Genomic DNA, 12,966 nt, shown 5'->3' with positions numbered 1-12,966 from the left:
ACCTTATGACTTCTACCTTCAGACCTTGACATTCACTTTGTCCTGAAAGAGTGCCTGGCTGACATTGTCTGTTCAATAGCCTATTTGAATAAATGAAAGAAATAAACACAAAAACACAATGAAATATTATGCACAATGTTACAGCTGGATCCACTAATAATGGGTAGAGAATCTGGTTCTTGAAGAGTGTCTATAATTTCTGTCACGCAAAGAGGTATTAGGTATGGGGTGGGGAAGGCATTCTAGGCAGCACACATCTATAGGAAATAGGAAGGTTTTGTTTCACTTTGTTTTTTCTTTGGTGGTAGAGTATGAGTTGGAATAATAATTTGAATTTTAACATGTTGAGTTCTCAGGGATTGCAAGTTATCCTACTGGATGATAAATTGGAAAAATAATAGAAAAATAATAAGAAAATAAAAGAAATCACGCTTGTTCTAGTTTGCTAGCTGCCGGAATGCAACACACCAGAGACGGATTGGCTTTTAATAAAAGGGGATTTATTTTGTTGGTTCTTCAGAGGAAAGGCAGCTAACTTTCCACTGAGGTTCTTTCTTCCGTGGAAGGCACAAGATGGTCTCTGCTGGTCTTCTCTCCAGGCCCCTGGGTTCCAACAGCTTTCCCCGGGGTGATTTCTTTCTCCATCTCCAAAGGCCTGGGCTGAGCTGCAAGTGCTGAGGTGAGGAATGCCGAGCTGCTTAGCTGTGCTACGTTGCGTTCTCTCATTTAAGCACCAGCCAATTAAGTCAAACGTCACTCATTGCAGCAGACATGTCTCCTAGCCGACTGCAGATGTAATTAGCAACAGATAAGGTTCAAGTACCATTGGCTTATGTCCGCAGTAACAAGGCTAGGTATGCTCACCTGGCCAAGTTGACAACTAAATCTAACACAACACTATATTAATGAAAAGGACTGTGGTGGTGGTAGTGGTGGTGGTAACGACAACGATGACAATGATGATGATGATGACGATGACAATACAGGCTCTGGATCCCAACTTCAAATCCAAATCCTTTTTTAGAAGCAAATCTAGCACAAATTTTGAATCATAACAAAAGTTACTATTAATAAATGCTTACTGTGTTCCAGGCATTGTACTAACTCTGTATTCATCAGTTAATCCTCAAAACAACCCTTAGTATAGATATTAAGAAGAGACGCCTATGATAATGCGGGGATTTAGAGAAATTAAGCAATCTGCCCAAGGTCAAATGTTTAGTAAGTAAAAGAGTGCAGTGGGATTCCAACCCCAATACAAAATCTTTACTTTAACCTGCTACATTGTAATGGCTGTCCTCTATTAGTTAAGAATTTAGGCTACACATGTGATTATGGAATCTCCAACAGATTTGTGAAAATATACTTTTGCCACCATTGGCATCAATCAGCTTTAAAAGATCAAAAATATATTCTTTGTGGGATAATAAGTTTCCCCAGTGAAAACAATAAGATGAGTGATCTTAATTTCCTATATTCTGAACAAATTGCAGAGTTCAGAGCAATTGCTAAAGGTTCCAGATAAGGTACCGTGGGATTAAAGTGAGGCCTCATATATTTAGATGACTCATTTCTTTAAGATGCTGATGAAATGGGGTTTTTCAGCACATCATCAACTAATAGGAAAAGAAACAGGGTGGCTATTTGAAAATGGTGAAAAACTACGGCATACTTTAATATCAAACCTGAATGTGATCATCTTCTTAATACATACCAATACTAAAACATAAAGTCTTACTGGGTATTATGCAGGTACCAGGGTTTACATATTTATTCAGTAAGTATTTATTTAACATGCACCTCGTCCCAGGTACTAACACATTAGGAGAGCAACATAACAAAGTCTTTGACCTCATGGAAACTTATGAGGATTATTCCCATTTTACAAATGAGGAAGTTCAGAGCGATTTGTGTGCTACCCAAGGGCACAGAGCTGGTAAAGAACAAAAAATGAAACATGAGTTACTAACTGTCACAGACCTAAGCAGTGTTCTTAATCAGTATGAGTCTTTCCCCAAATGTGAAGGGCACAAACTCATCTCAGTCAGGGAGACCAGAAATGTAATTATACTGTAAGATTTTAATACCTAATTTTTTTCCACTTTCATATCTCCATTTGTTTTCTGTTTAGAAATTTTCAAGAAAACTTGAAATTAAAACAGAGTTACTATGGTTTTAAGGGGCAGCAGTAAGAAGCAAGGAAGAATTGGGAACCTGGAGATCTTCCATTTCTATGTTAGATCAAAACAGAATCTGAAATTTGCTGTGCTAGTGGGCATTGAAAGTACTAAGTATATCAAGCCAGTATTTTCCCCTTTCATCTAGAATTTTCAGAAAAAAGGAAAATTCTATAGCAGGCTGAATAATTAAAGGCATTGTTATATTTAAACCAGGATTTCTGAACAGTGGCACTAGTAACACTTTGAACCAGGTAATCTTTAGTTGTGGAAAAACTGTCTTGTACAATGGGTTATTTAGCAACATCCCTGGCCTCTACCCACTAATAGCAACACCTTCCCCTCGCCCCCTAATGGTGACAACAAAACATGTCTCCAAGACACTCTCAAATGTCCTGAAAGGGGGTGGGAGGACTAAAAATCACCCCATGTCTGAATTTCGGATTTAGACTACCATTTGGTAACCCTTAAATCTGTAGGAAGACGTCCCAAAGTTCAAACCACTAAAGAAATCACTTTTTTTCTACAAAAAAAAAGGATACCTTCGTCCTTTAATAGCAGAGTCTTGCACCACAGACTTAAATTCATAGCCCTTTCTCTGCTCTCCTCACACCTTATTCCTCTTCCCGTCGTACTCAAATTCTAAAAGCTAAATGAAAGATAATATATAATCCTAATTGTTTATAAACCTTATATCCACACCTTCTATACAGAATCATTATCTGTCAAGAGCTTTAAAAAGTTTCTAAGGTCTCTTTAGCAACTTAACTAATAGGTGAGGTGCTTAAGCCCTCTTGTGGTGAAAAACAATAGCAAACATTAGAACAGAGGAAAAACACTGGACAGTTAAGACATGAAATTCCTCCCGTCATATAAAATGCCTTCTCTTAAAGGGAAAGAGGGAAAGAATATGAAGAATTATTCCCAAAGACATTACAAAATTAGATAAAACTATTTTTAAAATGGGTGATTACTGAATATTTTAAAATCTGTGGATTACAGGAAAAACAAGAGTATTCTAAGATAAAAGAATATTTAGGAAAACAAATTGGTGTAGTAAAAATAACGTCAAGTCAGTAAAACCAGATACTGACTTTTATTCTAGCTTTGTGACAAAACACCTAACTTCTCTGATTCTTAATTTCCTAATTTAAAAACAAAACAAAATGTATAAATAAGACAAATGATACACCTAGAAGATGATTTGGACTTCATCTAATCCAAAACTTCCTTTAAAGAGGTTTAAATTCAATTCCAGGAAGGTTTATTAAAATCAAAGTTAGTAAATAAAAGTCCGACCCTACGGGAAGCTCTGAAACTTGGATTCAGTGTAGTCCTTTCATGAAGCAAGGAGAAATCTGTGTGAATCAGTCATCGGATGTAGACAAAACTTGGGAAGGAGTGTGACCCTGAGCAAGAGAAGGCCATTTCCAGAAAGGATTGAGAGTGGAGGACTGTCATCTGGCAGCACTCTTAACAGCTGGGGTAAATGGGAGGAATAAATCTTTTAATCCTGAAAGGTTAACTGCGCAGTGCATCATAGTGTCCACTACAGTAGTACTGGGTAAAGACCCATAGCCTACCACCATCAAATACACTATCTCCTGAGGCTGAAGATATAATACAGCAGAGAGGAGCCAAAGAATAATAACATGTCTCTGAGTATCTGGGAAGCTAGAAATCTATCATGTTTAACTTTGCACCTCTACAGTGCTGAATAAATGGAGATATCAATGGAGTCAGGCCTGAATTCAAATCCTGAATCCACCCTTTGGACAAATTAATTGGCCTCTGTCAGTTTCCTCTGGTGGTATTTTCTAGGCGTGTCCTCCATCCTGCATATTTCCATTTAAACCTCTGTCTACAGTGCTTAATGCTAACTGAACACTAAATGTTTTCATTTCTCTTTCTTGTTTTGTATTTGTTCCCAGTTTGATCTCAATTTTCTCTGTGTATCTATTAGTATGAGCCTATGAAATTGCCCATAGTCGACCATTTTCAACCTATTAAAAATTGAAACTTCATACATTCAAACCAAGTATATATCTCACCAAGTAAACTGTAAATTTTTTGAGGGAAGAACTTGTGTTTTCATACTCACATTTGATCATCCATTTTATTTGTATAGTGTTTTACGCATACAAGTACTCCCACATAGGTTGTCCCACTTAGAGCTACCCTGTGAAATAAGACCTTTTCAATCTTATAGATGAAAACTGAAGTTCATAGAGAATAAGTGATTTATCCAAGATCACATAAGAAAAGGGGGTACCTAAGCCCAAGAATTGTGATACCAAGTCAAGTATTCTTTCCTCAAGAGGATAAAATCCTTCCTTAGGTTTGTTTGGTGTTTCATGGTTTACAAAGTGCTAATAAAGACATTATTCCATTTGACGCAAATAATGACTTGTGAAAGTTCCAAGACTGGTATGTTATCCCCATCTTAGAGTGGAGTCAGTGACTCATTCACATGCTCATTCATCCATCAAATATTTATTGCCTCATTTCCAATATGCAGATCATCACAACAAATTCAGGAGGAGCAAAAAAATACATGTAACTTAATCTCTTTATCAAGAAATTCACAATCTAAAACAGGAAATGCATGCTTTATCAATTAACTAACAATTACACTGTGATGCCCATTAAATATATGCTAATACAGAGTGACTAATTTAAAGGGGAGGTTATATACAAAAAAGTGTATGAAAGACAAGCAAACATTTACCTTTCCCTAATAGCTTTGGGAAAGTTTGTAAGAGAAGGTAATACTTGAACTGTGCTTTGCAAAGATTTCCTCTGGTGGAAAGTAATGAAAACTTCTTCAGGAAGGGATCAAAGTCACACTGGTATTCAGTATACTAGGAGAAGGCTCAAATACAGAATAACTTGCCCAAGGTATCATGGCTGTTAAGTAGCCACATTGGTACTAGAATCCAGTCTTTTGCCTCCAGGTTAATGTTTTCCTTTTGCAGCATTTTTATACCAGGTAGCATTTAATACATGGGATATACTATGATACAATACCTTCTTAGTGTTCCCCTAGTGCAGATTTTTTTTTCTCTGCTCTTTTCCAGTGTTCCAAGATGTGCACGTTATGATATTCTTTGGGTTTGGCTTCCTCATGACCTTCCTGAAAAAATATGGTTTCAGCAGTGTGGGCATCAACCTACTCATTGCTGCTCTTGGCCTCCAATGGGGAACAATTGTACAGGGAATCCTGCACAGCCATGGACAGAAAATTCACATTGGAATAAAAAAGTGAGCATCCCTTATTTCCAAGCACTGTATTTTCAAAACAATTTTTATTCTGCTTAGTCCCTTGTCATTTGGTCTCTGAACCAGCTGGCAAAATGTCTCCATTAGGCAACAGAAGGTTGTCGATATCCAAGGATCTAAATCAATGCTTTGCTCCACTGAGCGGCACCATACATTTATGCCCATGATATCTCGGATTTGAGTTTAAGAGTACAAGAAATCCCCTTTCATAAAATAATTATTCCTTCCTTCTCAGCTACAGGGGAAAAAAAATCCCTTTTAATTATTTTTCTAAGATTGTTTTTGAAATTAAACATTCTTTTTGTTGTATAACAACAAACCATCACTCTAGGAAACAATGCATTTGTCAGATCAACAAAAATAGGTAAGATCCTGAAAAAGAGATAAAGGACAGGTAAATTAAAATAAAGGAAATGTTTAGAGCAACTAAGGAATTTTATGGTGAGGGGGAGAGAAGTGGGGCAAAGAAATAGGAGGGGTAAGAGTAATCCTGGGCAAAGCTGACTGGAATTGATGGGGAGTGGGGTCTTGAACTGTGGTTAAGATTCATTATAGCTCAGTTTTATTTCAGATGTGCATTATTCTTCATTTTATTCTTTCTTTTTTCTTCAGCATGATAAATGCAGATTTCAGCACAGCCACAGTTTTGATTTCTTTTGGAGCTGTCTTGGGGAAAACAAGTCCAATCCAAATGTTAATCATGACAGTTATAGAAATTGCTGTCTTTGCTGGCAATGAATATCTTGTTGGTGAGATATTTAAGGTAAGGCTTAGAGGATTTATACTTACTTAGCTTTGGGCATAAGTTAACTCCACAATGCAGACTGTCTACCCTATCATGAACAAAGCCCTGCCTGATACCAGGGTTTAAAGCTTTGTGGGAGTGATTCCATAACAAGTAATAATAATAGCCATCAATTATTGAGTGCCTAAGTGCCTATTATAAACCAGGGTTTTACAAATACTTTCATCTTCACAATACTCTAAAGGTAGGTATTATTGTTGTTGCCATTTACAGACAAAGAAGCTATTAGCACGGACATTAGATGACTTTCCTGGATCTGTATTCAAATTGTGATATTTCTACCCTACAACTCTTTTCATAACACCCTACTGATAAATTACTATTTACATTTCAACTATTAGGTAGCTGAAATTTTTATATTTCAACTGAAATCCAGAACAAATTTCTTCTCCCTCATGAAAATCTCACTGATTCTTTCATAAACAGAATACTTCCAGGCATGCTCCAATATTTTGCTTATTCCTCTATTAAACATTTAATTAAAGAGCAAATATTTTTGACAATTTTCTAGCTGTCATATGTTGGTGATTCAGTCATGAACAAAATAGTTATGGTCCTTGTATTTATATAGCTTACAGTTTAGTGGTGGAGACAGATACAAAACAGTCCTGGACAGGCACCAAATGAACAAAACTGGGCCAAATATCCATACTGCAACCTAAACAATGACCTAAAATATCTTTCTCCAAATGAATCTTGGACCTCAGATGGTTTTTGTGTCATTATACAGTAAGCAGAGGGAAAACTCTGGTTTTTTGATGCTTCAAGTCTTTGAGCTGCAATTAAGTGAGCTTTAAATATGCAACGTCAAGGGAATGCAAATCATCTTTATTTAGTATCAAATGTAGTATACAATATTTTCACTGAGACTTTGCTTGACCTGGAGAAATAACCTAAAAATGTATGACTTCCCAATAAGGACCATAGTACTTTACAAACATGGGCACATCTAAGTCTCATTACAACCACATTAAGTGAGAAATATTTCCCCATTTTTCAGAACCTGAGATTCAGAGTTTAGTAACTTGTCCAAATTCATATAATAACGAAATACCAGAGACAGGATTAAAAGCCAATTCTGCATGGCGCCAAACTTATATAGTTTGTATATTTTACTGCCCTGTTTTATCTTCCCCCTCACTTACATTATTTTCCCTCTCGCCTTTCTTAAAGTTTAAAACCAATGAAACTGGTCTTTCATTGACTTTCTTCTAGTAGCAAGATTCAGTTTCATCCCTATTTATGTCAATGTGTTTTGTCTCCCTTAGGCCTCTGATACTGGGGCATCAATGACCATTCATGCCTTTGGGGCCTATTTTGGCTTGGCCGTAGCAGGCGTCTTATATCGATCTGGCCTGAGAAGGGGGCATGACAATGAAGAATCTGTGTACCACTCAGACTTGTTTGCAATGATTGGTGAGTACAGATAAATTTGCCTGATTCTTGTCTTTTTGGACATGCATAAGGGAAGGTTAATTTCAACATAGGTATGAATACATTTCAGGAGAAATATCATTGGAAGACTGCTTAATTTAGACTGACTTGATGTTCCTCCTTTCCACTGAAGCTTAGATAATTAAATTTAAAAGTAGAAATAACTCCGTGCCCAAGTCAAACTGCCTTTCCTGGACTGCCTTCCATATTCAGAAGTAATAACCCTTTTTGTGGTTTACTGCAGGGACTCTTTTCCTATGGATATTTTGGCCCAGCTTTAATTCTGCCATTGCTGAAGCTGAAGAAAAGCAGTATAGGGCCATCGTAAATACATATCTCTCTCTTGCTGCCTGTGTGCTCACAGCCTTTGCATTTTCCAGCCTTGTGGAGCATCGAGGCAAGCTCGATATGGTAAGTGCAATATCAAATCTTGTGGAAATTTCACTTAGTGAGACTGACAGTTGCTTAGATGAATCAATCATGTATGCATTACTGTTTAGATAGCAAAACAACACTTGGAGAATATTCTGAAAATAAGAAAAATGATTCATTCACTCATGTGCTCATCAAATCAGTTCTCTAGCAAATTTAAAAAGCATTCTCAAGTAATTACAGTCTAGTGGGGATTATAGTCAGATTTAAAAAAACAAAGATTTGAGGTGCAGTCCTTTAATGATAGAATAAACTGCCCCCAAATTCTTAGAAAATCTTCTTTAAGAAATAGTACTTTGCAAGAGCAGAAAAAGATAGTGGGATAGTTCAAAATTAAAAGTTAAAAAAAAAAACATATCCCTCCCAAGTTAGTGTTGTAAGTTTCTTGCCTCTGAGCTAGAGAAATGGGAGTGAAGGAGGAATAATTTACAGATCAAACACATTCCTTTTCTAACTTGGGGGTGAAAAATAGTTTATTTTTAAGCATGGTAAAGAACATTTACTTCAATCCTCTTTCTATTGTCTCAGGAGAAACAATTGAAAACAATGAAAAGCAAAAATCAAACATGTACATCTTAGCGGTTCTCTTTTAAAAGTGCTGATAACCTCTCCTTCTCAGGTAGCACAGACAGGATATGACTTTTACGGGAAATTCCAAAATCAGTTCCCCATCCTCACGTATCCTCAGTGTGGTGGCAACCAAATAAGGGGCTCTCTTTTTTATATTTCAAACATTTCAAGTTTAACAAACAATTCAAGTGTAACATTTCAAAGTTTCTACATTCCCTCTTTGAATATTGGAATATCACAGACTCTAAAAGATACACAACAGCTACAGACCTCCTTTGGTTCAAGATAACCACAAACGGGGTCCAAGAATAGTATAAATAGGCAAAACACTGCTAGGATATTTGCTCTAAAGGCTCCTACCCTGCCAATGGAACTTCTCCCTTTAATTTCCTCACACCCCTCCTGCCGCGGTCTTATTAGCCTGATTACTTATCCACTACCAAGGAGCCCTAGGAAAAAAAGATATCTGTCTTGGTTTGTCGGGATGTAATGACAAAGGCCACAGAATGGCCTGGCTATATTGACGGGAATTTATTCACTCACAGTTTTGAGGCTAGGAGAGTGTAAAATTGAGGCACCAGCAAAGCGAAACTTTCTCCTCAAAGTCTGTAACATTATGCTGCAGAATGCCAGCTGCCAGCGACGCTCGGGGTTTCTAAGCTTGTACGCATACTTCCGGTTACAAGGTGATGCCCTCTCGCTTCTCTTCCGGTCCCATTGACGTCTTGCTTCCGGCAACTTCCGGTTTCTAGTCTTTACCCATGGCTTACTGTGTCTTCTGTAAAGAAGAACTCTCTTTTAAAAAAAATCAGTAACTCTTTCAAGTGAAGAATATGCCATGGGATACACTAAACTATAAATCCCGCCCCCCACTCTCTGGCCCCCTACTCCCCGCCCATCCTTCAGTACTCTGCTTCAGTTCAGCTCACCTCATTCATATTTCCGTCCTTCACACAGGCTCACATTCAGAATGCAACCCTTGCTGGAGGAGTTGCAGTGGGCACTTGCGCAGACATGGCGATTCACCCATACGGTTCTATGATCATTGGTAGCATTGCGGGAATGGTCTGCGTGTTTGGGTTCAAGTTCCTGACTGTAAGTACGACAGATGCTCTGAGCCAAACTTCAAATCTCCCCCCCCACACACACAAAGCATCTCCTCCTCTCCCACTAGCAGATCAAAGCTGTGAAGTTTTATTTTATAAGCGCCTCCCCTTGTTTGGGGGACATTTATCTTCCTTTCAGAAACACAGCTCCCATTTCCATGATCCAAAGTTTTCTGCTCTTTGTGGGTGCAGCTAAGAATCTGGTATTAGTTATTTATAAAAGCACGAACTGACTGTTTAAGTACTTGTTAATCTCAGGGGCAGTTTCACTGAAGTTTTATGGTCATTGTTTGTTTTGTGTAAGTACTGAGTACTCTTTTTAAGGGGTTTCAGATCATCAGTAGGTGAGGAGGGACTTGAAATCATCACGTTTAAACCCATCTTTCAAAGACTGCAATGGGCAGTTTTGCCACCAGTGTGTTCAGAATCTTTGACGTAAGTGTTTCAAAATATGATAGGACAACTGCCTATAGAAAAAAATTAACCCTCCACAGTCTTTTTACTTTCAGGAACTCTGTATGTCTATTAAAATAATAAACACTTCTCTTTTCAAAATTGTAGCCCATTTTGGCTACTAAACTGAGGATCCAAGACACATGTGGGGTCCATAGCCTCCACGGGTTACCTGGCATCATAGGAGGCCTCGCTGGCATTGTGGCAGTAGCCATGGATGCGTCTGAAACGTGAGTGAAAGAATGAGTTTTCCTGGCCCCAAGTTCAGATGATGCTTTTTCTCACTTTGTGAGACAATCCAATCACAGGACAGCTTTGTCTTTTGCCATTCAGGCCCCTGTTCATAAGTATTGTCCTTTATTGTATAAACTTTCACCTAATAATCTCATTTCTGGATAGAATTTATTTTGGAGAAATAATTGGACAAGTCCACAAGATGTTTATAAAAGATGTGTTCTCACAGCATTTTAAAAATATGAAATAATAGAAGCAATCTAATATCCGATCTATAGCACTATACTTAAAGTAAGTATATTTGTATGGTATAATACTCTGCAGCAATTGAAATTATGATACATGTCTATATTTACTGACATAAAAGGCCATATTTAATAATCAGTGTTACACTATGATTACATTTTTATTAAAATGCACGTTTATAGTTTACATTTTTATAGTGGTGAAATTTATGGGATATTGTTTTTTATCATATCTTCATTTCTGTTTTCTAATATTCCTACAATAATCATGTGTTACCTGTGCAATTTTTATGTAGTAGAAAAATTTAAATGTCTCAAATAAGGAAAAAAAGAAATATGTCTCTAAAACATTGTCTGTCTTGAATTATGAGGCTGAAACACCAATAAACGCTAATTTTTCAAAAGTTTACTTTCCTGGACTCACTCATTCAATCTTTCAACAACTATTTACTAATTGTTTGCAATGAGTATGGCATTGTATTTAAAATCAATGGAGTTTCCTACATTCCTAGTTCATTTGTCACTCCTATAACACCCTGATACATTTCATTAGTCTTTTATCACATTCTTTCATCCCCAAAATTGTGAGGTATTCTTACTCATTTCATTTTAGGGTAGTTGCTTCTAAGTTGACATATAGATATATATGCTGAAATGGGCTAGGCTTTATATACTGAAATGGGAAAGCTGTAGTGTCGGTAAAGAGATTAGTTTCTCTGACCTTACTGATACATTTTGAATTTCATTGTAATTGTTTCTTTGGGATGGGGCAAGGAGAGATGGAAGCCCATGTTTGTTCTGTATATCACTCTGTCCTAGAAGAGAAGCTATCACAGACCAAGTTCTCAATAAATATTTGTTGAATTAATCAAAATGGGGAACACACCTGGTACCATGTTTTTTTCAGGACTAAACCTTTTCTGATGAAACTCTTCTTATCACTCCTAAAGCTACATCAAAATATGGTTCTTGATTAAATGCGTCTATGATCTTTTTAATACTGCCCAAGAATTTAAATGCTAATGAAAATGTGAAAGAAAAGAAAAATTGCAATGTTTATTTGCTTGTTGGTGTGTAATGCTGCACTTCAACCTGAAGATGGCAGGCATCCATGCCCACAGGAGGTGAACTTTGCCCAAGTCAAGAAAAGCATCATAATTCTTTTCGTTTGGTTTCTTAGGAATACCATAATCATGCAGGCAGCTGCACTAGGTTCTTCCATCGGAACAGCAGTTGTTGGAGGACTGATTACAGGTCAGCATTAAAAAGTAAACACTTCTCAGCATAATAGATGATTAGGAAATGTCACATGGTAAATTCTTAAAATGTTCTAAACTTCTGGCATGTAACTTAACCATGTAAGCGCAAACAGATGATTTTATAATGGTATTTTTTAAATAAACTTTCATTTACCAAATAGTATTTTACCAAAACAGTATTTTAATTACTATGCAAGTAGACTTTCCTTTTTACATCATAATGCCTTATTTTTCCTCTACCTTTGCAGGTTTAATTCTAAAGTTACCCATCTGGGGACAGCCACCTGACCAGCACTGCTATGATGATTCTGTTTATTGGGAGGTACTGTACAGTATGCTAAACAAGGGTGTAAATGATGACCCACTTGTGAAAGTTGGCTCACTTCAAGCTTAGATGTCTTTATGGGATCCATGTGATGAAATTGGATGGACTTCCTATTTATGTATACATTATTTATTTACAATGCGTCTAGCCAGATAACGTAAGAAGTTATGGTATTTTCCAAAGCAGAAACTAGATGAAGAAATACAGAATTTAAGTGGTAAATACCCTTCTCCTCCTCTGAGAGAAATAAAAAAAAAAAAACTGTTCATAAAAATAATAGGAAATCCTGGGCAATGGGTGTGAGGTTTTATATTGTATATCAAAGCAGACAGAAGCAGATAGAATATAGTAGGTTGAAGAATCTCAGTGAGTACTCATCAAGAGGTTGGTATTATCACAGATAGTCTATGAGAAGCAAACACCAGGTACTTCTTTTCCTCCAGTTTCTGCTTCTTCATTCCAATAACATTTTCTCCCAAATTATTTTCTACAAGACTTAAGAGTAACAGATGTTTGGGTGTGTTCAGCAGGATTTTCAATGAGAACAGGTTTGGAAAAGAGGGAATGTAGTCAATGTGGATGGTATAAATATCTTAGTTCTTTTATTTTTTTGCTACTTCAAGCAATTTTTATTCTCAGTTATATCT

At 36.9% G+C, this 12,966-nt stretch overlaps 1 protein-coding gene and 1 long non-coding RNA gene across 8 annotated transcripts in view; one reads left to right on the top strand and one right to left on the bottom strand.

The window, feature by feature from the left end:
- LOC143684764 (uncharacterized) overlaps positions 1-9,382 on the bottom strand; it is a 146,221-nt gene extending 136,839 nt beyond the window's left edge. For both annotated transcript variants that reach the window (XR_013176152.1, XR_013176151.1), the window contains exon 1: positions 9,241-9,382. This is a non-coding gene — a long non-coding RNA (uncharacterized LOC143684764). The remainder of the gene's footprint in view (positions 1-9,240) is intronic.
- The window catches only part of RHAG (Rh associated glycoprotein), a 78,248-nt gene that overhangs the window by 64,468 nt on the left and 814 nt on the right, over positions 1-12,966 (top strand). For all 6 annotated transcript variants that reach the window (XM_077162040.1, XM_077162036.1, XM_077162038.1 and 3 more), the window contains 8 exons: positions 5,255-5,438; positions 6,069-6,219; positions 7,530-7,677; positions 7,940-8,106; positions 9,655-9,792; positions 10,365-10,486; positions 11,916-11,989; positions 12,243-12,316. In XM_077162040.1, the coding sequence (XP_077018155.1) occupies positions 5,275-5,438; positions 6,069-6,219; positions 7,530-7,677; positions 7,940-8,106; positions 9,655-9,792; positions 10,365-10,486; positions 11,916-11,989; positions 12,243-12,316 (1,038 nt within the window). In that variant the 5' untranslated portion in view covers positions 5,255-5,274. The remainder of the gene's footprint in view (positions 1-5,254; positions 5,439-6,068; positions 6,220-7,529; positions 7,678-7,939; positions 8,107-9,654; positions 9,793-10,364; positions 10,487-11,915; positions 11,990-12,242; positions 12,317-12,966) is intronic.

The sequence above is a fragment of the Tamandua tetradactyla genome, chromosome 5 (genome assembly GCF_023851605.1).
Source record: "Tamandua tetradactyla isolate mTamTet1 chromosome 5, mTamTet1.pri, whole genome shotgun sequence".
NCBI lineage: Eukaryota > Metazoa > Chordata > Mammalia > Pilosa > Myrmecophagidae > Tamandua > Tamandua tetradactyla.
Note: the sequence above shows the minus strand (reverse complement) of the source record. Positions and strands in the feature narration are given on the sequence as shown.